This window comes from Ursus arctos, unplaced genomic scaffold, assembly GCF_023065955.2.
Source record: "Ursus arctos isolate Adak ecotype North America unplaced genomic scaffold, UrsArc2.0 scaffold_19, whole genome shotgun sequence".
Classification (NCBI taxonomy): Eukaryota; Metazoa; Chordata; class Mammalia; order Carnivora; family Ursidae; genus Ursus; species Ursus arctos.
The window spans coordinates 55,506,227-55,532,906 of NW_026622863.1; the positions used below are offsets into that span (position 1 = coordinate 55,506,227).

General features: G+C 42.0%; 1 protein-coding gene across 25 annotated transcripts in view; it reads left to right on the forward strand.

Annotated features, from left to right (window-relative positions):
• Positions 1-26,680, forward strand: part of LOC113249186 (zinc finger protein 420-like) — a 237,286-nt gene that overhangs the window by 45,141 nt on the left and 165,465 nt on the right. For 18 of the 25 annotated variants that reach the window (XR_008960058.1, XR_008960059.1, XR_008960057.1 and 15 more), the window contains one exon: positions 24,253-24,326. The exons of 4 other annotated variants lie outside the window; for them this stretch is intronic. Coding sequence is in view for 16 of the 21 variants with exons in the window: in XM_057313978.1 (XP_057169961.1) it covers positions 24,253-24,326 (74 nt within the window). In the remaining 5 variants the exon portion in view is untranslated. Of the gene's footprint in view, positions 1-11,879; positions 17,581-20,890; positions 21,019-24,252; positions 24,327-26,680 lie in introns of those variants that run through there. 3 more of the 25 variants (XM_057313998.1, XM_057313983.1, XM_057313990.1) reach the window with 3 other exon arrangements.

A 26,680-nucleotide genomic window follows, 5' to 3' on the forward strand; every position in this document is an offset into this window, starting at 1 on the left:
CACGATCATACCCTGAGCCGAAGGCAGACGCTTAAGGACTGAGCCACCCAGGCACCCCTGCAGTGGTTTCTTTAGAGTGCATTTGAAATTGATATGTTTTAATTAGTAACACTGAATGGATTTTAATGTGTTAACACTTATCGGGAAAGAAGTGTTACCCTACACAAACCGTAGCCTGCCCCAAATACATCAACATTGTACGTAAAGAGACAGAAGCACAAAGTACACTTGGCCCTTGAACTACATGGGTTTGCACTGTGTGGGTCTACTTACAGTGAGATTTAATTATAGTACAGTTCTGTAAATGTATTTTCTCTTCCTTCTGATTTTCCTAACATTTTCTTTTCTTGAGCTTCCTTTATTATAGGAATATCATATATAACCTATAAAATATATGAATTGACTGGGTACTTTTTTATGAGAGAGAATAAGAAGGGGGAGCAAGAGAGGGAGAAGCAGGCTTCCCACTGAGCAGGGGGCCCGATGTGGGGCTCGATCCCAGGACCCTGAGATCATGACCTGAGCCGAAGGTAGGTGGTTTACCGACTGAGCCACCCAGGTTCCCTAACTGACTGTTTTTGGTAAGGTTTCTTGTCAACGGTAGGCTCTTGAAATTAAATATTAGGGAGTCAACCTTATACATGGATTTCTAACTGCATGGGGCTGGGTACTTTGAACCCCTGTGGTTTTTTTGTTTTTTTGTTTTTTTATAAAGATTTTATTTACTTATTTCACAGAGATAGAGACAGCCAGCGAGAGAGGGAACACAAGCAGGGGAAGTGGGAGAGGAAGAAGCAGGCTCACAGCAGAGGAGCCTGATTTGGGGCTCGATCCCAGAACGCCGGGATCATGCCCTGAACCAAAGGCAGAGGCTTAACCGCTGTGCCACCCAGGCACCCCTGAACCCCTGTTTTATTCAAGAGTCAGGAGTCACCTGTATCTGTTAAAGCAGTGGGATGATATCACTAATAGTCTTTTTCGCCTGTGGTCTTTAACCTCAAATTATTTGAGATGATTTTCCCCATGTTTAGGTAATACACATTTTCCTCCTTATTTTAACTGCTAGAGGAGTATGATGTTTCTAAGAGGAATGATACAGATGTTTTTTTATGAGCGTGTGGCTAAAGGATTTCCTGATACTGCTACCTTGGGATGCGATGCCTCAGTTCTTGGCCCTTCTCTCTGCCTGCACTCAGTCTTGACCTCTTCCTGTTGTCCCTCAAGGCATATTATGGACAGCCTCCAGGATCTATGAGTAGTCAACTTTATTTCACGTCCCTTGTTGTCTTTAATTGAACCATGACTCATCATCCAGTCCCCAGGGATCCTACTTAACAACTGCTAATTGACCAAAGTCGGTACTTAGGTAATTACAAGGCATATCTACAGAATTTTCATTTGCTATTTATAAAATTTTACCCTATATTTTTCATTGCTTGTTTTTGTGAGTTTACAGAACACAGTGTTTTATGGTTTTGATATGCACAGAATGCACAATGTTATATTAAGCTAAAGATATATTTTGGAGTAAAAGAATAATTAGGAAGAAGTACGTATGTGTTTGTGTGTGTACCTGTATCTTCAGAAGCTAAGGGAATATTGGAGCAAAGAAGGTTATTTCCGAATTTCAAAATTCATGATTTCCTAGTAAACAAAAATGGTATATATTCATAATGGGAATAATTTTCTCTACATTGTGTTGAATTTATTTCTTCTAAATCTCATGTACATTGGCTTGAAAATCTCCCCATGCAAATCATGTCTTGTCTACCTCCCTATTTCTCAGGTAGGATCTACTCCATTTTCATTGTTCCAATGTTGCTTATATGTTTTACTCAGGGATTTTAAGAAGAGTTTGCATGAAATGACATGGTGTTTAAAAATTCATCCGAATATGGGAGCAATTCCTCACTGAGCATCTTAAATTCCATATAGTTTAATTGCTCCATTTCACTTCTTGCTTCTCAAGTGGAGAAGAGCACTAAGTAAGATTTCTTTACTTACTGTTCTTTTCGCTTGGAAGTGACGTCATCCAAGGTAGTCACTTTATTCTTAAACAGTTTGATTAGGTGAAAAGTTGAGGACTTCATGATTCATGGGTTGTTTTAACTTTCATTTGAAGGGACCAAGCATGGGACACTGCTCAGGGCTTAGCAGAGGTTCTAAACCTAGGAAGAAAACAGTATTGTCTTGGGAGTGATGGTGCAGCCCAAGGTGAGATGAAACATATTTAGGCTAAAGAATTGGCATGAATTCTTCATGTGGGGAGAGGACACCTCTCCAAGGCTGCACCACTGACTAAATGTAGAAAGATAAATTTTACTTGTTTTCCTTCCAGATCCCCTCCAGTGTTTCCATGTCCTCCTCTCCTTTATAATGTGAGGCCTCGCCACTGTCCTCCTTTCCTGTGTTATGGAGACTGCATTGTCCCTGCTCTCTGCCTCCCACACGAGCTGCACAGGCCCTTGTAGGTTCTTAGGAGTAGCTTTAAAATTTTTAATTGAATGGGAAATGGTTGGTAACTGGATCATTTGAGACCCTGTGTACGATGTAAATACTATACCGTCACCATGTCCTTGGTAGAAAGGAAGACACCATCGATGGGCCACAGGATTACTTCAGGCACTTGGTACTCAGAGTTGTGAGGACAGATAAAACATGATAATGGGATCCTTCGAGAGGGAGATAAAGCTTACTAAAAGCAGATATGGACAGTTTTAAGAGATTGTATTAATTTATTTGAGAAAGGGAGAGAGAGCGAGCGCAGGAGCAGAAGGAGGGGCAGAGGCAGAGGGAGAAACAGACTCGCCCTGAGCCTGAGATCATGACCTGAGCTGAGGGCATGTGCCCAGCTGACTGAGACACCCAGGTGCCCCTGGACAGCTCTTATAATGTGGGGGAAGGAGGTGTAAGGAGCTCCCTTTGGTCATTTCAAGATCTTAAGAAGCTTCTGGTGATGAACAAATATGACAGAGTTGGGGACTTGGGAACTCTGGTAGTTTTTTGGGATTCAGGGACATCAGATCCTTGCCTCATGATTTCATGAATTCCTGGGTGGTCCTGAGGGCCAGGTGCTCTTGGATGACAGAGATGACTGTACCTTTCCAGGTGCAGATGCGTGGGAGTGGGTGGAGAGAGGATATTGGATGACTTTAACATTGTGGGCGTAGATTCAAGATGTCATTCGACAGAGTCGATATTGAAGATGAAGAAGGCTTTTGGATACGAACAGGCAGAAGCAGCAGGCATGTGCTGGGGGTGCACGAAACACTGGTGTCCTAGGTGTATAACCGCGACACAGGTCTGATGCATTGTACATGGCTGACATTCTAGGGTTGCTGACCCACAGCTGGCAGGGCGCCCTCCCTTGCTTCCGCTCAGCCCGTTGATGAATCTAGCCGTGTGCTCTGGACTGTGTGCAAGGCACGGGCTACCTGAGGAGCAGGTCACCAGCCACGAGCGTGGCTGCTTCAGAAAGCCCACGCAGTTTTTAGTCCTAACGTCCCTATGTTGTTTCACAGCCCATGCCGTTCTTCATACCCATCCTGATCCGAGGGGAAAGGAGGGTTTTTATCAGTTGTAGAAACTGATAAATTTGGGTAGTATATTATGCTCACATTTCACAGTGGTTCAGTTGAAGGATAATAATTCATTTTTCAGTGCCTGTTATTTTGTGGGAAGATCCACCATGAAAAAGTTGATGGATGCTTACAGAAAAGATGTGTGTTTTGTGTTAGCTCCACGGTGAGCAGGTCGATGCTCAGGTCTTATAAAATGGCTCAGACATCGTGGAGTGTACCCTGATTTTTCCATGTCTTCCCTCTGGTATTGTTTACCTACAGGCATCATGTGTATCCTTGTTCTCTCGTGGCCCCAAGATACCTGCCCCTCCACCAGGCATCAAACCATGTTCCTTGCGGGAAAAGAAGGCAGTGTATGTCTGATAGGACTCAGAGAATTTGATTTAAAGCCTTCCTGTGTTCATTCAGGGAAAGCCATCCTCCCCACGGCACTGCTCCCTCCATGTCATTGAGCAGAACTCCCTCCTATGGGCCAGTTTAAGGAGCGATGGCTAAGTGTAGCACAGGTGGCCATACAAGATACTTGTGAATGGCTCTTGTTCTCTGATCTGCTTCAAAGCATGTGACAGAAAGGCAATCACACATTGCACTGAAACTAGCTCTTACGTAAAGGTGCTGAAATGTAGCCTGTCCTTACATGAATGCATAGGGCGTTTATTCGGCATCCAAATGGAGTACTAATTAAGAGCTCCTTAAACGTGCGTGCAGTACTTATGTTCTAATGGTAAAAGTCCTCAAGTACAGTTTCATACTGAGAATGCGATATTCAGTGCCATCGTAGTATAACGTGTATTAATGCCTTGTATGCATTTCGTAACTTCATAAAATATTTAAGTAAATTCCAATTCACTTGAATTTGGATGGCTTTCATTCTGGAATGTGAACAGAAGTGTATTTGGGGTGATCCCATGAAGATCTAGGGAAGGTACTGAGAGAAGGGAGAGATGGAAGGACTCTTAAGATAGACTGTGTGAGAGTCCAGTTCATTTATGAATAAAGAAAATACGTGTTGTGTAGGTTGTGTGTGTTTGTCACAACACTAGCGTGACTACAAACATGGACGGTTTCTAGAGTGACTTATCTGTGGGTAAGTCACGGATGACCTGTGACTTAGTTACTACAAAGGGGGTCAAATTTAGCCTGTGTCAGAATCACCAGGAACAGTAGTAAGTGTCAGGTTGCGGGGTCTATCACCAAGTTCCCATGTGAGTAGTTCTGGGGTGCAGTCTCCCAAATTTCCTTTCTTATACTTTCTCCGGGGCCTGCCTATAGAACCCACTTTGAGAACCAGTGTCTGGGCACACAAGTATGCTTACGTTCTTCGTAAGGAGAGTAGCCTGTGCAGACAGCAGTCAGTCGCACAAGTCTGCAGTCCTGCTTCTCCAGGTGTGAACGTGGACTCGTGTGTGCTGGACGTTTCCTGTGTTTTTACCTTGGACACCTGACCTCTGTGTCTGGTTCTTAATAGTCAAGCAGAATGCCACTCAGGCTCTGTGTCTGTGGTTTGAGTTGAAAATTTCACTTTGAAGTCTCTGTTCACAGAGGCTGTTCAGTGTGAAGACTTCTGGGTGAACCACTGAGTGTCAAAGAGGAAAGAGAATCCAAGCACAGGTCAGCTTCTGGAAGGGCATTTGACCTCTGTGCATCATTGTTCATACGTAGGGTATCCAGATTCAAACCCTGACTCTACCGATATGGAGTGGATCAATAAACCTTCTTTGAACTAAATCCTTTCTCTTCGTAAAAGGGTAACAATATTAGCACCAACCCCTAGAATCAAGAAGTTTAAATGCACTACAGTAGATAAAGCATCAGTAACATGGGACGTACGTTGTACACACTTTGTAAAGGAACATGTCAGACTTTAGTGACTATTTTGGATTTTACCTTTTATGAGAAAGGAAGCCCACAAGTCATGTTTCATGCTGACTCCTTTCTATTTGAATGTGAATAGTGAACCTTGGAAAATAACCGAATAGCCTGTGTGCATTTGAAAATTGGGCTGATCTATCTGGGCCAAATATTTGTGGGAATCCTGCAGAATTTCTCACACTTGTATCTGTACCTATTCCTTTACTTAATTGGAATGAAAGCAAGTTTGAGAGGTTTTTTTTTTTCCCCTTAAAGATTTGTTTGTTTATGTGTGAGAGAGAGAGCACAAGCAGGAGGGGCAGAGGGGGAAGAAGAGAGAATCCGAAGCGACTCTGTGCTCAGCATGGAGCCCAAGGCAGTGCTTGATCTCAGGACGCTGAGATGAGGGCCTGAGCAGAAACCAAGAGTCTGGGAAATTAACCAGCTGCACCACACAGAAGCCCCAAGTTTGCGAGGTTTTATTCCCAGTCATCTGAATGTAGCCTCCAGATGTAGCCTCTAAAATGACTATTTGTCATTACTTCTAGAGGAATCCTAAGGATTATGACAGCTTCTGGTTTAAAATATTTGCAATAATTTCAATGTCAACTTATTTTCTACGTTCACAGAGGGCCAGACCTGTGTCTGTTGAAAACTGTGGGCCCCCGAGTGTTTGCCAAGCCAATGCTTGCAAGTCCAGTGGGACCAGAGGTTATGTTCAAAGGTTTGCAGGACTGAAGGCCATTCTCTGCTGGTGGGCAGTACCATAGGCAAGACTCTGTGACTGCCTGGGTTCGTGGTTCAAATTCCTGGTCATGAAGAATAAGAAGTTATACTCAATACTTGGGCAATGCTGATGGCTTGGGTTTCTCCCCAACTAGGACTAAAAGATAGGCTGTAGGATTGCCCAGGGTCTTTGTTCAGGTTTCCTGATGGGGCGTAAGTGTAGGCTATGTTCAGCAGTGGAGGTATGCTCAGCAGTGGGAAGTGACTTCCAACTTGCATACCTGCCCAGACAGGGCCATAGAATGGCCTTCATGCTCTGGTTCAACTTGTTGGCTGGAGATCCAAGTCAGGCACAGCTTCTGACAGATCTCCTTGACTAGGTGGGTCCATCTCAACTCTACAAGTGGGCAGAGTCACAGGGTTCTCCCATTGGGTGTCACCACAAGGTGGAAGACAGTCTGGTCTGGCAGTCTTCAAAGATCTGAGCACTGGTTGCCTTAAGCCTTACCCACCCTCTCCGTGTCTGTATGATCCACAGTGGTCCAGCTCTGCAGATTCCCCCAGGGTTCCCCTTAAAGTCAGACCTAAGTGGGCAACCAGGGTAGTGGCCTGCCATTTGAGGAATGTTGGAGGCCCACTCTGGGCTCTTCACTTCTTGGTGGAGGATTCGTAGTCCTCTGGGTTCCCTCGTGGTGGGACACTGTGCTGGCCCACTGTGTGGTCATAGTGAAACTGCTCCTCTTAACTTTCTCGTGCTGTTCTGGTTGATCACTGTGGTGGTACAGGCTTTGCTTCAGCCTCACCCATGAGTCCTGAGGATTGCCCGGTGATGTCTTATGTGAGTAGTTGCTGGTTGAGTTTATTATGAGAAGTAACGGAAGTGGGATCTACCTCTGTGACCGTCTTGATGATGTCAGCCCTCTGTGATGAACATTTTAATGTCTCCCGGGGGGAAAAATCAATGTTTTGCTATATACAAGTATGTATATGTATATACGTTTGTGTATGTGTATAAATATGCACACACACAGATTGTGTTACCCAGGAAATAGAATAGAGTATACATGTAGATACTGAAAAATAACACTACTGAGAAGAATGAAAAAAATCCTTTGGTATTAAAGATTATTCATTATACAATTTATTTTTGCCATGCTACACATTTGATTGGTTATCACTACATGGTTTGTTTTTTGTTTTTGTTTTTCCAATTTCATCGTCATGTTTTAGTTACAGCTCTAGGAAAATTCAGTGGAATATATTCAAGCAAAGTTGAGTGTTACCAGGAACATTTGATTTATTTAGGTTTAATATTCTAATGGAGATATTGGGGTTTGGAAGTACATTTTTTTATATTTTTCCTCACACCCTGTCTATTTTTTTTGGTTTTTCATGTGTTTTCCTGTATGCATTTTAAGAAAATAATTCAACATTTCATTCTTTTTTTGTGACTCCTGTATACTTAGTACCATATGCTTTCGCTGTATATTACCATATGGTACGAAAATCTAGTCACAGTGTGAAGTTACTTCCTAACTTTAATTTCAACTTGTCCATATATGTACATTATGATGCTTACCTTTAAACATGCATCTATTTTTAATGATTTTTTTTAAGGAAAGTCACACATGCAGATCATAGGTTAACAGCTCAGTGGGATTTCGCAGACAGCGCACATATCTATAATCTCTTGAGATTAAGAAACAGAATATTGTTTGTCCTCACAATTCCCCTTAGCTCCTCAGTAACTTTCCACAAAGCTCAGTGCTCCTTTAACACGTAAGGCAATGGATTCCTGTCCTGGTTTTTGTACTTTATGTAAATGTAACCAGGCACTGGGGACTGGAATTGTTTTGTAATTGGCATTTATCTGCATTACGGCGCGCTGCTATGCACCATTCGTTAGAGCTGGATGGATCCAGTTCCATTGTGTGAATATCAAATGACTGCAGCATTGTACTCTTCATAGGCAAGTGGATGGTTCTAAGGCTATGACTGTGATGACTAGTACTGGCATGCAAAATCTACAGTTTGTCTTCTAGCAAAACATGTACGAATATCTGCTGCCTATGTATGTGGGAGTGAATTGTCGGTAAATATGTATTCAGCTTTAACAGATATTACCAAACCCCACCCCACAATCTTTGTATCATTTTTCACACCCACTAGCGCTATATGGGAGTTCTGGCTTATCCACATACTTTCCAAAACTTGGTAGTTTATGTCATTTTCATGTTTTCGCCTAACGACTGAGACACCCAGGCACCCCTATGCTTAGTGTTTTTTACCATTTTTAGAAATTTTCTTATATGAAGACCACAGAAATAGAATCTTTGTTTTTCTTTTTCTTTTTTTTTTTTTTTTAAAGATTTTATTTATTTATTTGACAGAGATAGAGACAGCCAGCGAGAGAGGGAACAAAAGCAGGGGGAGTGGGAGAGGAAGAAGCAGGCCCATAGCAGAGGAGCCTGATGTGGGGCTCAATCCCACAATGCCGGGATCATGCCCTGAGCTGAAGGCAGACGCTTAACCGCTGTGCCACCCAGGCGCCCCAGAATCTTTGTTTTTCTACTAACATCATTAATTGTCTTAGTTTTGCTCAGAAATGTATTAAACAACGTCTTCTGTGGTTTGTGTAGTGACTGAGGTTTTCTATTGTTTAAGATTTTATTTTTAAGTAATCTCTGTAGTCAACATGGGGTTTAACCTTAAAACTTTGAGCTCAGGAGTCGCATGGACTACCGACTGAGCCATCCAGCTGCTCTGTGAATGGTGATTCCCGTATTCCCACAGCGGAATGCCTTCTCAGTGCTTGGCGGTACCAATAATGTAATTGTCATAGAGTGTAGCTGGAATCTTGGCAAACTGATAGCTGTCTTTACCATTTTCTCTCTTTACTTCCCTGGGCTTAGGTTAAGTTCTAGAGATTTTACTGCCACACATGAGTATGGTCAACCCATTGGTCATTGTCTTTAAAGTTTAGAGTCCCACCAAGAGTGACAGCTTTTGGGTGATGAGATTTCTGTCATGATTTTGGGTGTCGACTTCTTTGGTATCTTTACAGAGTGGCCAGGGGTGTGTCCATTGTAGTGCAGTGGGGGTCTTGGGTGTCTTCTAGACCATTGAGATTAGCCATCTGTACCCTGCTTGGAAGGAGATCAAGGCAAAGCTTCCAAGTCCACGGGTTTCTCATTTTCCTCTGTATGTCACTGCCGAATGAGCAGCAGAACATCCTGAAGGAAAACCTATTATGGAGATAGTATTATGGATCTCAGAGGAAAATTATACATTTGGTGTATCGAGCATTGTTGTTATTCCTTGAAATCACGTTGTGAGCTCCTGAGCTACACCCGCGGTTCCTTGATCTCCATCCAGTAGAGGCACAAGCAGTAGATCATGTCTATTCATACGATCAACATTTCCTACAGGTCTTCACCTCAGTTCAGAGCCACCCAAAGTACTTTTGTCATTGTGACACTTCGGTTTCATTTGACTCAACTTCCTGCATCTTTTTTTTTTTTTTAAAGATTTTATTTATTTATTCGACAGAGAGAGACAGCCAGCGAGAGAGGGAACACAAGCAGGGGGAGTGGGAGAGGAAGAAGCAGGCTCATAGCGGAAGAGCCTGATGTGGGACTCGATCCCAGAATGCCGGGATCACGCCCTGAGCTGAAGGCAGACGATTAACCGCTGTGCCACCCAGACGCCCCATCAACTTCCTGCATCTTTTATGTCTACATGGCTGTTGTTAATATTCCCCGTTGACGCTTCCTGAACACCTCTGCCCTAATTCCTATGTGTTTCCCAATCCTCAGCCCTTTTACTGTAATGTGCCGTGATTCCCCTACATGCAGGGCTTACTGTTCCTGGGAAGAAATGTAAAATCCTCTCATCTTTTCAGATGCATGTAAGTTGTATGCTTTTGCTCCGTTCTTTCTTCACCCCTCTCCCTTAGAAAGCTCACAACAGAAATTGAAGGGAAATTCTCATGGGTATTCGGATTTTTTTTACCTGTTCAAATATAAGAGCTATGGGGACCTTCACAAGAGAATGTTACAGCTCACATGATTCTTCTTTGTTGCATCCTGGGGATCATAGTCTTTAACAGTGTTTCATGATGTAAATCGAATAGATTTTCTCCCAGATCCTGGGTCAGATTAAGGAGTATTTGACAAGGTGCTGTATTTGACATGGGAAAATGAGGCAGGAGCCAACCAGGGTCAACCTGAGTGATGGATACTGTTGGGAGACGATTCTCTATGAGTTTATGTTTCTCCATGTTTTATTTTTATTTTTATTTTATTTAATTATTTGAGAGAGACCACAAGAAGGGTGAGAGGCAGAGGGAGATGGACAGGCGATTCCATGCTGAGAGGGGAGACCTATACAGGGCTCGATCCCATGATCCTAAGATCATGACATGAGCTGAAATCAAGAGTCAGACGCTTAACCATCTGAGCCACCCAGCTGCTCCAGATGGTGTCATTTTTGACACTCATTCTGTTAACGTGCAGGCTCAAATTGACAGTATCCCATATGTTGAAACAGCCTTGAATTCCCGGAAGAATTCTTACTTGTTTATGTTGTCAAGTGGTATAAATTGTGCTTTTGATTCAGTTGGCTGTACTTTATTGTCGACTTTGCCGGAATCTTCCTCACAGGTGGTAGCTTGCAGCCTTTCCTTGTAGCAGCGGTACTTTGGCTTCCATAACCTGGTAGTGCTGGTGTCACAGAGAGTGTTCTCAGCAGCTCCCTTCTCTTTACCCCTTGGACATGTGTGAGGAGATTTGAAGTAGTTTCTCATGGTATATTTGTATGAATTATCCAGTGAACTCCTCTGACAACGACTTTGCTGAGCGTTTTTTAAAATTATTTTTTCAGTCTATTAAGTAGTTGTAGATTAGTGGAGGTTTTTAAAAATATTTCTTCAGGATGGAGTCCTGGTTGGTTATATGTCTTTGCTATTTTTTGGTATCTGTTTCTTGGCATCTAATTATGTATCATTACCTCATAATTATTTTTATTTCTGTGATATCAGTGATACTGTGCTTTCACGGCTTCCGATTTTAGTTGGTCTTCTCTTTCATTCTAACTTGATTTACTTACAGGTCTATCATGTTTCATTTTTGTTTTTTTTCTGAAAACCAAATCCATCTATTGTTGATATTTCCCTATTTTTGCTAAATTTTATTTTGTTCATTTCTGTTTTATCTTTAAATTTCCTTTCTTCCCCTGGCCAGGATGGCTTGGTCAGTTAAGCCTTTGACTTCGGCTCAGCTCATGATCTCAGGGTCCTGGGACTGAATCCTGGGTCAGCTCCCTGCTCAGATGAGATTGTGCTTGCCCCTCTCCTTTGGGCCTCCTCTCGCTCATGCTCTCCCATTGTCTCTTTCTTTCGCTCTCTGAAGTAAGTCTTTTAAAAAATTCCTTCCTTCCTCTGATTTTGGGCACATAATGGTACTTTTCCTGATTATTTGAGGAAGAGGAGAGGGATTTGTATTACACCATGACAGTACTACAGAGTTATCTATTAAGCTATGTAGTCAGTATGTTGTGTGCAAGTTGTGTGTCCATGGAGGAATGAGGTCCTGATGATTCCTTCTCAGTTATCTTGCTGACGCTCTCTGATTGATTTTATGGTTGTATGTTAGACGTCATCAGTATTTTCGTCTGAAAATAGTAAGTGGAATGACTTGACTTTTCTGTTATTCAATCTTTCAGCGGTATCTTCACATGGCAGCCTGAGCTTCCTGCCAGAGCCGTGCAAAGAAGCTTCATTTCAAAATGTGTCAGTGGGTCGATATAAACATAGCGTCCTTGACAAGTTACACTTAATGATAGACTGGGATCATGATCGTAAAGGATATGTCCAAATTGAGACTGCCGCCCATAATAAGAATCTCACTGCCCATAATGGTGAAAGATATAAAATATTTTGTAAAACCTTCCTTTTTAAGTCCACTCTTTCTGCAAAGCAGGGTGTTTCTGTAAGCAAAAACTCCAATCAACTATTCAAGCGTACATATTTATGGATAGAGAATGTGGAAAATCTGGAACGTTACCTAGTCCATGCTGAAAATAATGATTTGAACAGTGTTGAAAATAGGATTGGATTGACCTTTCAGTCAAATATTTCCACACTTCAGAGATTTAAAAATGAAGAAACAACTGCTAAGCGGGGTCCCCTTGACAAGTGTCTCACCGAGGACTCAACCCAACAAAATTATCAGAGCATTTTTAGTGGAGACAGAATTGCTCAAGGCAGTGAATGTGAGAAAAAATTAGATCAAGGCTCAAATGTTAATAAACATCTGAGGGCTCATTTTCAAGAGAACCATTTTGAACGTATTAAGTGTGGGGACATCTTTTATCAAAGATCCAACCTTATATATAACACTATGTATGTAAGAGAGAATCCTTATAATGGTAATGAATGTGAAAGAGATTTTAACCCATCCTTCAGTGTGGGCGATCATCAGAGAATTCATGTGGGAAAAAACCCATTCGGATTTAATGAGCCTGGGAAGATGTCTAGTGGGTCATCAAGAGTACCTATACAGAAGACAATCTGTAGTGGAGAGGAACCTTACAAAAGTAAAGCATGTGGTGAGGCCTTTAAGCAGTGCTCAACCCTTACTCAGCATCACAGAATTCATACTGGAGAGAAACCTTACAAATGTAAAGAATGTGGGAAGGCCTTTAGTAAGCATTCAGGCCTTATTCGACATCATAGAATTCATACTGGAGAGAAACCTTACAAATGTAAAGAATGTGGCAAGGCCTTTATCCAGCAATCACAACTTAATCAACATCACAAAATTCATACTGGAGAGAAACCTTACAAATGTAATGAATGTGGCAAGGCCTTTATCCAGCACTCAAACCTTATTCAACATCACAGAATTCATACTGGAGAGAAACCTTATAAATGTCAAGAATGTGGCAAGGCCTTTAGCTTTCAATCAAGCTTTACTCAACATCACAAAATTCATACTGGAGAGAAACATTACCAATGTAAAGAATGTGGCAAGGCCTTTAAGCAGCAACCAAACCTTATTCAACATCACAGAATTCATACTAGAGAGAAACCTCACAAATGTAAGGAATGTGGCAAGGCCTTTAACTACCATGTACATCTTAGTCAACATCACAGAATCCATACTGGAGAGAAACCTTATAAATGTAAAGAATGTGGCAAGGCCTTTATCCATCATTCAAGCTTTACTCAACATCACAAAATTCATAGTGGAGAGAAACCTTACAAATGTAAAGATTGTGGTAAAGCCTTTAGCCAGCAGTCACACCTTAATACACATCACAAAATTCATACTGGAGAAAAACCGTACAAATGTAATGAATGTGGCAAGGCCTTTAGCTTTCAGTCAAGCTTCACTCAACATCACAGAATTCATACTGGTGAGAAACCTTACATATGTAAAGAGTGTGGCAAGGCCTTTGTCCAGCGCTCACACCTTACTCGACATCACAGAATCCATACTGGAGAGAAACCTTATAAATGTAAAGAATGTGGCAAGCTCTTCGTCCTCCATTCAGACCTTACTCAGCATCACAGAATTCATACTGGAGAGACACCTTACCATTGTAAGGAATGTGGCAGAGCCTTTAAGCAGCAATCAAATCTTATTCAACACCACAGAATTCATACTGGAGAGAAATCTTACAAGTGTAAAGAATGTGGCAAAGCCTTTAACCACCATGTACAACTAAGGCAACATCACAGAATCCATACCGGAGAGAAACCTTATAAATGTGCAGAATGTGGCAAGGCCTTTATCGATCAATCAGGCCTTACTCAACATCACAGAATTCATACTGGAGAGAAACCTTACAAATGTAAAGAATGTGGCAAGGCTTTTAACTGGCGCTCAGCCCTTATTCCACATTACAGAATTCATACTGGAGAGAAACCTTACAAATGTAAAGAATGTGGCAAGGCCTTTGTCCAGCAATCAAGCTTTACTCAACATAATAGAATTCATACTGGAGAGAAACCTTACAAATGTAAAGAATGTGGCAAGGCTTTTATCCAGCAGTCCCACCTAATTGTACATTACAGAATTCATACTAGAGCAAGTGTTAGAAATTTTAAGACTGTGAGAGAATTTGTAAGGATTGCTGAACCCTAACTCCACATCCGAACTCATATTGGTGTGGAACTATACATGTGTAAAGAAGGTGGCAAGGCCTTTAAGCAACGCTAAACCCTCGTTCCTTATCAGAATGTATAGCGGAGGTGATTTTACAAGTGTAAAAATTTGGCAAGTCCCTTCATAGTGCTCAAGCCTCTTCCAGCATTACAGAATTCGTACTGAAGAGGAACCTTCTAAGTGTAAAGAATGCGGTAAAGCTTTTGGACTGCTCAAGCCTTACTCAGCATCACTGAGTTCATACTGAGGAAAGATACTACAAATGGAAAGAATGTGGTAAACCTCTAGCTGGAAATCATAACTTGCTCAAACTCATCATTATCATTCAAGAGCCAAAGTAACATGTCAAGAAAGCGGCCAAGCCTTTAAGTGCAATTCAGTCCTTACTGAGTATCCAAAAATGCAGTCTTGGTTTGTACTGTACAGACCTAATGAATGAAGAAAGACTTTTTCTTCATCAGAGAGTTCAGAGAAGAAAAGTAACTTGAAAGATAAAAGTATGTAGAAGTGTATTTAATTGAACATCAAATGTCAATAAATGTCACAGAATTTACAGTACAAAGCAGTTTATCAGTCACTCTCTTCAGAGATAACATCAAGAGGAATAGTACAAAGTTAGTCAGTTAGATAATGTGTGTGCTATTCTGCTTCAAAAGATGGAAGGGATGGATTTTTGCATGGGTGTAATTTCAGTGTGCGTGCATTTCCATTGACCCTATATGAGATTTGTGACTTTGAATATCAGTGTGTTTCTACTCTCACAACTCTTCAGAAAATTCATTTATTCCTGGTGGGTGTGTGAAACTATGTAGGTATTGTTGTTGTGTCAAAGATAAGAGATGCCCTTTTTCCTTAGGTGGGATCCATGCATATCTAATTTTCCATGGAAGATGAAGGACAGTAGAACATAAAAACAGTATATGAAAAAAATCTAAATGGATATCCTGTTTGTGGTTCTAACATTGATAGAGGTCATCATGAAGTGGGTTTTCAGAACATCATTCTTCATTTATTAAAACCAAAAAAACATCCGAATATTACAAATTAAATGTTTTACTAATTGGTCTTTAAGGGAAGAGAGATAGCAGTGTAGTAAAGTACTGATGTATCTTCATCATAGTAATCGTTAGAGAGTATGAACTGATGTGGTTGAAATGAAGACATTCTTATCGATTTCAGAGAATAGCTAACTCTTCCCTAAAATGAGAGGAAATTGGACATCAACATTTTTAAAGAATTACTGGAGTCCTGAAAGTGTTTTAATATGCAAAATTAAGCTGGTTAAGAAGTTAAAATAGACTGCTATAAGATATCTTCTTTAAGCCTCATGGTAATGACAAAATGAAAAAAATGTAGTAGATAAAAGATAGGGAGAAAATTATCTAAATATACTCTTACAGAAAATCATCAGTTCACAAAGATAACAAATGAATAAGAAAGGGACAAATCATTCTGAACAGCCAGAAAACAGAAGAATGACAACAGTAACTCCATACTTGTATTGATGCTTGAAATATAAAGGGACTAAAGTCTCCAATCCAAGCATACAGATTGCCTGAATGGAAAGAAATCTAAGACCCAACCGTATACAGTCTTCAAGAGACTCACTTCAACTTTAAGAACACACTGAGACTTAAAGTACACGTGGAAAAAGATGTTTTACGCAAAGGGAATCGAAAAGAAAGCAGGACAGCTATGCTTCCGTCGTCAAAATAAATAAATTGTAAGCCAGAGAGTGCAGTAAAACAGGGCAAAGGTCATTATAAAATAAAGGGCTCACTTTGTGCAGTGTTTTTAATTACGTGGTGTTCGGCAGGATGTCAAAAAGGGTTTTCCCCCATTTTGGTTTTGGAAGTATACGATTAGTAGGATGGTGTAGCTCAGTAGTACTTAACCACTTTCAAAACCAACATGATTTTGCAGAAATGGTTTTGTACCTCAAAACAAGTAGTTATTTTCAAAAACCTTTTTCTGTGTTTTGAGGGTTGGGGGGGGAAAAACCCTGGGCAGCAATTTGAGAGAGACCTGTTGCTTTCAGGTTTTGCTACGTGTAGAAAAATACAGGTGCAGTGAAAATCTTGGCAATTTACTTTAACAAGTAGCCTATAGTTTATCAAAACTAACTTGTGCAGGTAATAAATCTTTTCCACAGTATCAGTTGTCTAACATCTTGCTATTATACAATGCCTATTTTTTTCACATGTTACTTAATTTACATTGTTATCTGCTATTTAAAGTCCCTAAATAAATGACTTGTACTTTCAGGGAGGTTACCATAATGCCCTTCGGGAAGATTTCTGATATTGTTTCTGGACAGTATTTCTTTATATACGGCTGCAAATGATAGGCTTTGTCTGGGTCACCTTGGCCATAGTTATGATAGTGGATTTAGTTCAACCTGGGTTTTTTCTGAAATGTACATCTTCCCATAAGAACCCCTTACATTCTAGTTGGTTCACGGTTTTTAATGTAACTTACAGGTGACTACCAGTTGTATACAGTATATATGCATTTAGTAAATATAAAACATTCAGTCCTTTAAAGGTGGAGAAAGGTAGCTGACGCGTGTGCTTAGGATTTGTTTACGTTACATTAAAGCTGTAGTTTTGTATATTCGTGTAGAGTCTGTAGTGACAAGACATCTCTCTCTCTTGCTTTCCGCTCCGTGAGCAAAAACCAGTTTTTTTGTGTGCATTGGATTGTTGTGTTGATTTGTTTACAATTTGGATACAAAGAAGTCACTTACTTTTAAAAACTAATTTTGTTTGATAGATCTATAGTAATCTTTTACATTTTTCAAATAAATATAACTTGCTTTTCCTTAAAAAATGAAAAGTAATAAAGGGGTCAGTTCAACAAGCGGATACAACTTATAATTATTTTGGCACCCAACATGAAAGCACATAACACATAAACCAACTATTAACAGACAAGAACAGGGGAAGAGACAGCAGTTCATTAGAGAGGGACTTCAGTCCTGTGCCTTCAATAGTGGCTAGGTTATCCAGACAAAATCAATAAGGGGAGGTGAGACGACAATGATAGGAAGCAGACAGACTTCACACACAGGCATCCAACAGTATCAGAAAACACGTTCTCACATGCACCTGGAGCATTCTCCAGTATAGAGTATATGTTGGGCCACAAACAAGTCTTAATAAATCTATAATTGAAATCCTACCAAGCACCTTTTCCATCCACTATGGCATGTAACTAGAAGTCAGTTACAGGTACAAACCTAGAAGATTCACAAATATGAGAAAAATAAACATGAAACATGCATAATAGCCAAAATTGAAAATTCCTTGTCCATTGTCAGATGAGTAGATCATGTGTATATATACAGTGTTCACTGGATATAATTAACAATACATTGGAAAGTTGCTAAGAGAAGAGCTCTTAAAAATTCTTAACACGTGCGGCGCCTGGGTGGCACAGCGGTTGGGCATCTGCCTTCGGCTCACGGCGTGACCCCGGCGTTCCGCGATCGAGTCCCACATCGGGCTCCTCTGCTATGAGCCTGCTTCTTCCTCTCCCACTCCCCCTGCTTGTGTTCCCTCTCTCACTGGCTGTCACTATGTCTTCAAATAAATAAATAAAATCTTTAAAAAAAAAAAATTCTTAACACGTGAAAAATTGTAACTCTATGAGATAGTAACTATGTTTTTCAATATGTACATATATCAACTCATAATGCACCTTAAAATAATATGCTATATGTTAATTGTATCTCAGTGAGACTGAGAAAAAGGGACATAAGCAGATCAGTGGTTTCCTAGGCACAGGTGTAAGAGGACGGGGATGGTGAAGTCAGAGAAGGAAGTCTCTGTAAGAGGTGATTTATTGTAAATTGACTATGGCTTGCTTGAACCTATGTGTGAATCAGGTAAGACCCTAATATTTGCACATTTTGAAAAAAGATTATATTTCTTTAATTGACAGAATAGGCAGGGGGAGGGGCTGGGAGAGGGAGAAGCAGACTCCCCACTGAGCAGTGAGCCAGGGGAAGGCCTCAATCCCATGACTCTGGAATCACGACCTGAGCCAAAGGCAGACACTTAACCAATTGAACCACCCAGGCTCCCCATCCGGTCCATTTGTGCATTTTAAATGGGTGAATTATACACCCCATGGAAATCCTATGCAAATAAAGCTGTTACAAAGAACCCCAAATAAGAAATGCCTGCAGGAGAAGACTTAGTATTATAACATATCAAGACTACATAAATTCAGCTATTGAACACACCCACAGTTGTAAGATTTCAAAGGAAATTTAGGATTGAACTTTCTTGTGTGTGTGGAATTTTACGAGAATACAAAAACAATTTTGAAAAGCACTTAGGAAAGCAGTTTTGTCAAATTACACGTATATAATTAATAGCGTGAGTTACGTTCAGTTCTTTGATGTTGGGTGAAGAAAATGTAGAGTTGCGAAAATGTGTATCGGTTTCTCCAAGGAGTCAACAGAACAGATTTCTATGTAATTCCTTTTGTATTTTTAATATCTGAGTTTCTATAGATCTGTTTATGTATCTCTACATATATATAGAGAGGGAAGGATTTCGTTGATGAATTGGCTAACCCAGTTGTGGCAGACGGCAAGTCTGATGTCTGCAAGGACGTCCAGCAGGCCAGAGAGCCAGGGAGGAGCTGATGTTGAAGCTGGAGAACAAGACAGTCTGGAGACAGACATAAAAGCCCCTTTAGAATAGACAGCTAATTCCTATGTTCTCCAGAATGGACTGTCTACTAAGTGGTATGGGCTTATTTGCATAGAACATACAAACTAATAGCAATAGAAAAAAAGGGCAAATAATTTCTAAAAAGTTAAACATCTTACAATATTTTGACTAAATGTAGGAGAATATACGGTATTTTCAAGCACGCACTAGTGTGTACCTTCCACAAAAGACAGAATCATGGTAGGATGTATACATTGAACACTATAATCAAGAGCATATCTATTTTTCTTAGATAGTGTAAGTAAAAAATTAGTGTTAGCCAAGGAGGAAATATTTTAATTATTAAATAGGACTGAGAGACAATACCTCTGCCGTTGTACCTTACTCTTCTATGTACAGAAGTTAATTGACAGAATAACCTGAATGTTCAATAATGAAAATTGCTCAAATATCACAGCCGGTAAGTAGAATACAAATAAATACAGAGCCATCACTTCTAGCCTCATGATAGACAAAATGAGTGGTAATAAAGAGTGTTGGTGAAGCCAGGAGGAAAAACATACACTCTGTCTAAAGAAGGATATAAGGGCAACCTTGGGCAAGAGCTCCTGTACAGTACCTATAAAAATTTTGATTTCCTTCACCTTTGAAGCAGTAATTTACAGCTCGCACTCTACTACTCACAGAAATAAATAGGGGCACCTGGGGGCTCAGTCAGTTAAGCATCTGCCCTTAGCTCAGGTCATGCTCCCAACCCTGGGATCATGCCCCTCTTCTGACTCCCCGCTCAGCAGGGAGTCTGCTTCTCCCTCTGCCTTTCTGCTATTCCTGCTTGTGCTCTCTCTCAAATAAAAAAAAAATTTTTTTAAAGAAATAGATACAAATCTGTCTGAAACATAAATCACAACATTCTTCATATGGGAAACTTAAAAATGACTTCTATGTCATCAATAAAATACATGCATATTTTAAGGTATGTCCTCATTCCATTCTTACTAAGACATCTCTATACTAGATCACGTAAATGTTGAGAAAAGCTGCATCACCTTACAGAACACGATATGCGCTAAAACAGCACGCATACTTTTAACTCAGTATCTGTACGTGTATTTATACAAGACTTAAAATCATACAGGTGGGAACATCTGAGTATGTTTCTGTAGAGAGGGATGCATATTGCTTACATAATTGTAAGGTTCATAACTTACCTCTCCTTCAGAAGTATTTGAAATATTTGCCCAAAAAGAAACGTTGCATTGGTAACAACTGTTGGAAACTGTCCGTCTGATCACAAAGCCAAAGTTCTAGGTTATCAGTGAAATCATTTCTGTGTGACTGAGGGGTTACCGCGGTTCTCACTTTTTGCATTTTGTAATAGGCATTAATTTCCTAATTATTGAACAGGTGTTAAAACTTACACAATCCTTTGATATTTCAAATAAACAAATCCACATCTGACCCATGTCTCCTTCCCAAAGCAACCACAATTGCCAAGGGATGCGTTAGAGCTGTAACGAGACAACTTACATTCTGTACACACCCCCCACATCTACACACTCAAACATTCAAATACACAATCCCATACACGCACACACAGTCCGTTGCAAACTCACAGTTCAGTCCCCCATTGACAGACACCCATGCAGACACACAACACACACACACACACACACATACTCCTCCAGCAACACACACAGAATGAAACACACTTCTGGGGACATAAGCTCACAGAGTCACACTGGGGTTCATAAAATCACATTTAGTCCCGTGAGGAAGTGCATCTCCGTAACGTGTTTGCATGTGGGAAAAACGGGATCAAGTATGGTACTCTGGATGCCTGGAAACAAACACTCCTTCCACTCTTTGTATTCCTTCAACACAGCAACACTCCACAGGGACCCTGTTCACAGCGTGTGTCATGGAGAGAATAAGGAGCACTGCCACTTGAGGTCGAGGTGTGTGGCCAGAAGACAAGGAGTCATCCAGTGGGGACAGAGTGAAGGCACAGGGGTAAATGGAGTGCACAGAGTCTGGGGAGTTGGGGGAACAGAGCCACAGGGGAAGAGAGGACAGGACCTGTGTTAGTTTCCTAGGGCTGCTGTAACACATTAGCACAACCGGGGGGCTAAACAAGCCCCCAAATTCTGGCTCTCAGTTCTGCAAGTTCTTAGGTGTCTGACATCACGCTGTTGCCAGAGCCACACTTTATCTCTGCAATGGAGTCTTTCCTCTTTCTGACTTCTGGGGACTGTCAGCTCTCCTTGATCTTCCTTGGCTGGTGGATGGATCTCTGTCTCAGCCTTCATCACTGCACACTGTTGTGTGTGTGTCTAATTTCCCCCGTCTCCTTAGGACAGCAGTCAGAAAGCAGGAACCCAATGTCCCAAGCAATAGATACCTTTCCTGCACAGAGAGGTAAAGAGGGGGCGCCTGGGTGGCTCAGTGGTTAAGCGCGTCTGCCTTCGGGCCAGGTTGTGATCCCAGAGTCCTGGGATCCAGTCCCACATCAGGCTCCTCCGCTGGGAGCCTGCTTCTTCCTCTCCCACTCCCCTGCTGTGTTCCTTCTCTCACTGGCTGTCTCTCTCTCTGTCAAATAAATAAATAAAAAGTAAATAAAAAAAACAAAAGAGAGGTAAAGAGCGATTCTTACCTCCAGGCATAGAGGAAGGGGAGCTGAGAAGTCCGCATGAACAAACCTTGTGACTTTTCACTACTTTACTGTGACTGCCCAGATTCCGCTCAGAATTCCATACTATTCCAAGGCCCAAAGAGGTTTTCCTCATTTTGCCAAATCCTCACAGATGTATTTTCTCTTTTTCTAAAAAGCATAAAAACAATGTGCATTAGTTATTTCTCCGGGGACCCTTTCATGATGGGTTGTGGATGCAATTACAAACTAGGATTTCTTAGTCAATCTGAATGTTAGTCCAGGTAAAATAATCTTGAATATTAAAGGAAAATTATTCCTCTAGCCACATTTTTCCATAAAGTCCTAAATAACACAAGTGCACAATCAGACATCTCAAGAATGCTTTCCGGATGGTTGTACTCAGCAATCCCACAACAGTTTGTTACTGAAAAACCCAAGTTTGGCTGCCAGTCGCATGAAAAGCCAAGACACAGGCATGAGTTTTGATTGGAAAGAAATAGGAGGTGTATTCAGGAGGCCGGCCACTTGGGAAGAAGTTGGAGTCTTGTCCAAAAACCAGCTCTAAAGTTTCTGCCCGGCCCAACGATTTTTAAAGGACCTCGACGTCAGTTAATCAGTACAAAGGGGGGCACTGGAATCTGTACCACTATTTGAGAGCAGACTCCCGGCGGCTCCCTGTAGACATGAAGGAGGTGCTGGGCAGGGTAGATGGTGCCCAGGGCGAGCTTGTGCAGGACAGTTCAGTTGCTCTCTCCTTTCTCCTGTGCATATGCTTCCCCTTTCTGAAATGCTAAATGCCCAACCCCTTCTTAAGTCACAGTGGCATGTAAGCATCAGTCACCTGTCTTTGAGCCTCATGTCTCTGAGTCTCCCCTAAGTAAGACATCACTTTCTTTTTCCCTTGTGAATCTGTCTTATGTACACTTAGATATTAAACTGGCCAAGGAATTGAGAATGGAGGAAGATAAATGTGTTCCTCTTCTTCACATTCTGCTGTGAAAACCTGACATCCGTGCTTCGGAGCCAAAATAGAACGTGAAGCCGGAGCTGGGGATCAAGAGGAACAACAGGTTAATTACTTCGCCAGCAAGAGAGGCTGCAGGAGGTCAGGGCCTTCAAAACTGCAAGCCCCCCAGAGGCAGGGCTGGGGTATTTGTCAGGAAATCCTTACAAGATCTAGCCGGTTCCACCAGGAATAGTGTCTGTGCCGCCAGCTGTGTCCATCACCTTTTCAGGGTGGACCCGGTGCTGGAAAGGAAAGGCTAAGAAGGGGAGAGAGGAGGGTTGGAGAGGAGAGGGAAAAGGATCCCTAGTTTAATATCAAGGCTTGCTGATGCTGTAATGTGGCCATTTTGATTTTTGATCACGTTTATGTGTTTACGTGGTTTCAGTTCAGTCTCCAGGACAGCTGTAGGAAGACCGCTTCATTTTTTGCAAAGAGAAACGACCCTGTATTTTCTAGAATGGGAAAGATAAAGAAAAAGGTTCACACCAAATTTCAGGGAGCATGTTGAGGAATTAGAATGCTCATGTATTGCTGATGGGAGTGAATAATGTACTTTCCCTTTGGAAAAGACTGTGGCAGTTAGTTATGAAAGTAACCATTTACCTACTGTCGGAGCACATGTTGTCACCCCAACATATGTCTCGTTAGGATAAGGATTCTTATTGGCTGGTATTTTAAAGAAAGAGCAGACAGGGGGGCCTGGGTGCAGCAGTCTGTTAAGCACTTGTCTTTGGCTCAGTCATGGTCCTGGGATCAAACCCCGTGGTGGGTTCCATGCTCAGTGGGGAGTCTGCTTCTCCCTCTCTCTGCTACTCTCCCTCTCTCTCTCTCTCTTGGTCTCGCTCTCTCTCTCAAATAAATAAGTGAAATCTTTAGGAAAAGAAGAAGAAAAAGAAACAGCCGACCAAGAAAGCGCTCTGAAACCTGGCTGGGTACTTTTGTAGCAGACATTTGCATCTCTAAGGGAAACTCCATTTGTAAGGTTGGCTCCCTCTGTGTAGCAGAAAGAGGGAGAAAGAGACCGTGATCCATGAACAAGGCATGGATTAAATCGGAATAACAACCACAGCCTTGATTACTCCTTTTTGCCTGGTCATCTCCCCAAATGCTTCCCAATAGGGTCACGTGGGGAGTTTCAAGAAGTGATCAAAGCCCAGGTTCCCCACCCCAGAGTCTGTAAATCTGTGAGGGGGGAAGCAACTGTGTGATGTTTTCATTAAATGCTCCAGGGGATTCTAGGTGAAGCCAGGGTTAAGCAGGCTTAACCAGAGGGCAGGCTTGGCTCAAGGAGAAGTAACACGGGCGCTGACACGGGAATCTGGAAACGTCAGGTCCATGCAGCACACGTTTCTTCTTTCTGCTCTAGCAGAAGTTGTGTGTCTGTGGTGGGGGAGGCCCTCTGAACCAGAGAAGGAAAAACTCCCAAGATTGGTCTCCAAGGAAGAATTCATTGTTTCTGAATAGCTCCTGACACAAAGGGCTAGGAAAGTGGGCCTTTTTGTGCATTTGAAAGTCCTGCCTGCAGGCAAGACGTTTATGGGTGGAGACACCCTGTTGGGGGCTTTAAAGGCATTTTCTCCTGCTGCAGCTGCGGTTTCTCCTGGAATCCTTCTGAGCAAGAAGTCCGGAGGACGAGGTGAAGAAGAAATGGCCAGTTCTCAGGTAAGCCTGGCGTGCGAGTTCCAAAGCCCTATCGTCTTTTTCTTGAGAAATTCCTTACATTTAGAAATTGTTAATATTGATTTTTTTCTAGTTCTGATGTTTCTGCTCTATGTTTACACCCAGTTTTTAAAACTTTTCAGACATGATACTCAAATTCGATCTTTAGAACCCTTCTCCCCTATCAGCCAGAGCCTTCTATCCCTTCTCTCCAACCGGGCTTAGAGTTGGCCATCAACGGTTGTCACTTTGAATGAAAGACCTGCCTGCCAGTATTGCAAATAGTCCCTTGGTGACAGATCCTTGGGAAGGTGTTGAGTTAAAGATTCCTATTGCTGAAGGGGTCTGGTTCTGGGATATCAGTGATGGAAAATGGTCTTATTTAGGCCCCATCTGGAAGCCTTATAAGCTCTGTGTAGACCAGTTAAGAAAATGCACAGATAAACACTGAATATGATACGATATCCAGAATCACTTGGAATATTCTCTGAAAAAAGAGGGGTTCATATCCTTTAGAATGTATCTAAAATATACTAGGTATTACCAGACCGGGAAAGCATACGTGATTGAAGTTTGTATAAATCGACTGTATTCTCATAGTTTAATTGACATGCTGGTTTACTGTTTAGGGGTACAAGAATGTGGTCCCTAAATGGTGAGTCTCTTGAGCAGATGGGTATTTTTGGTGATGAGCAGGCGTGGGCCACTGGCAGGGGAAGTGAGAGAATTCAGCTGAGGCTGAACAAAGGAGCCAGAAGCTCACTGAATGCACAGCAAGGGATGGGGGTGGGGAAGGACACCAGAGAGGCCTTGTGCTTGGAGGTAGTGGGCGGGGCCTGGTTTTAAAGGGGAAGATGAGGCAGTCTGGGAACAGATGGAATCTTCCCTTTTAGGGAACCAAACCTGGTTGTAAGTAGCCCATTGGTGAGTTAGGACCTATGTCTCTTTGGGGGTGGGTCGCTCCTGGGCCTGTCTGCATTCAGGCAGATAGTCACCGGCCCCTCCCCCATTCCAGCACTCAAGCCAGTTTGCCTGAAAGGAGGCTTCTAGAAAGAACACCATGGTGCCGGGTTCTTGTGTGGTGTAGCAGAATGAGTATCAGGCACAAAAGGGGAAAGTGATAGTTTATCACGTGAAGGTGAGAACAGAAAGCAAGCTTTCTAGAGTGAGCGGGGTCCCGAATGGTTGCCACCCAGCGCCTTTATGGTTGGTCTTTTATAGAAAACTGACCAGGGACCTTCAGTCTCCTTGACGTCACCACTGATAGCAGCATGATTACTTCTCCTTTGAGTATGTCATCTCTGGTGTTTAAAACAAACGAGGAGGTGTGGTCACATTCGCTTAGCTCTTATTTTCTTTATGTCCCTCTTTCCTGGGATTTTTGGTGACCCTGGTCACCTAGCCCCGTAGCTGTCCACCCCTCCCTAGTCCCACCTGTCCCTTACTCAGCACCCAGCAACAGGTCCTTCAATGTGCCTAGGGGCCGATGATCAACGTTCCATTGCAGCTGATATTAACTTCTTTTAATGGCTTGAGTCTCTGCCAGATAGCTCCCCCTGTAAGGCTCAAACTGTCCTTACTTCCTAAGGGTCTTGGACGGATTTACTGGGTGATGTGCAGAAACCATCCCATTTCACCTGGAAGCTTCTTTCTTCTGATTTTGCCTTTGCTTGTAGTTTCTGATCAGGAGAACAAAGCAAAAGAAATGTAGAGAAAAAGGAAATGTCCTTGCAACTTGCAGCCCACAGATAAATACTTGGCACATGGAAAGTATGACTTTCCTCAAGGAATTCACAAGTGCCTTAGTGTTAATGCTTTGCTGGAGGCAAAAGCAACCTTAGCTTGACCATAGCCAGACCTCCAGGATCATCTTGAACATAGGAAAATCCCCTCAGAGACTTCTGTTATCGCTACCCCTACATGAAGAGTTTATAGTCAGTACCTTCTCACAGTCACACTGCAGCTCTTCTGCCAACGGGTCCTGTCCCTGAGGTTTAATGAGAACGGATTTCTTTCATGAAAAATGTCTTCGGCCCGTACATGAGTTTCCACTGCACAAATGAAGACTCTGACCTTCCTGTAGTTGGTAGTATTGTCTCCTGGGCCTGGGGGATCTAAGTCAGTCATTCCGCCATCCTGTGAGTTTTTACTTTATTCCACACTCAAGTGGTAGACCTTCTCTTCATTTAAAAAAAAGAAGAGTAGTTTATTTATTTATTGTAGCGAGTGAGAGAACTAGTGTGTTTGTGTGAGAGGTGGAGAGGTGATCCCCTAGAGCCAGAGGGGGAGGGAGAGAAGTTCATGCCGACTCTGTGCTGAGTGGATCCCTGGACCCCGAGACCATGACCTGAGCCAAA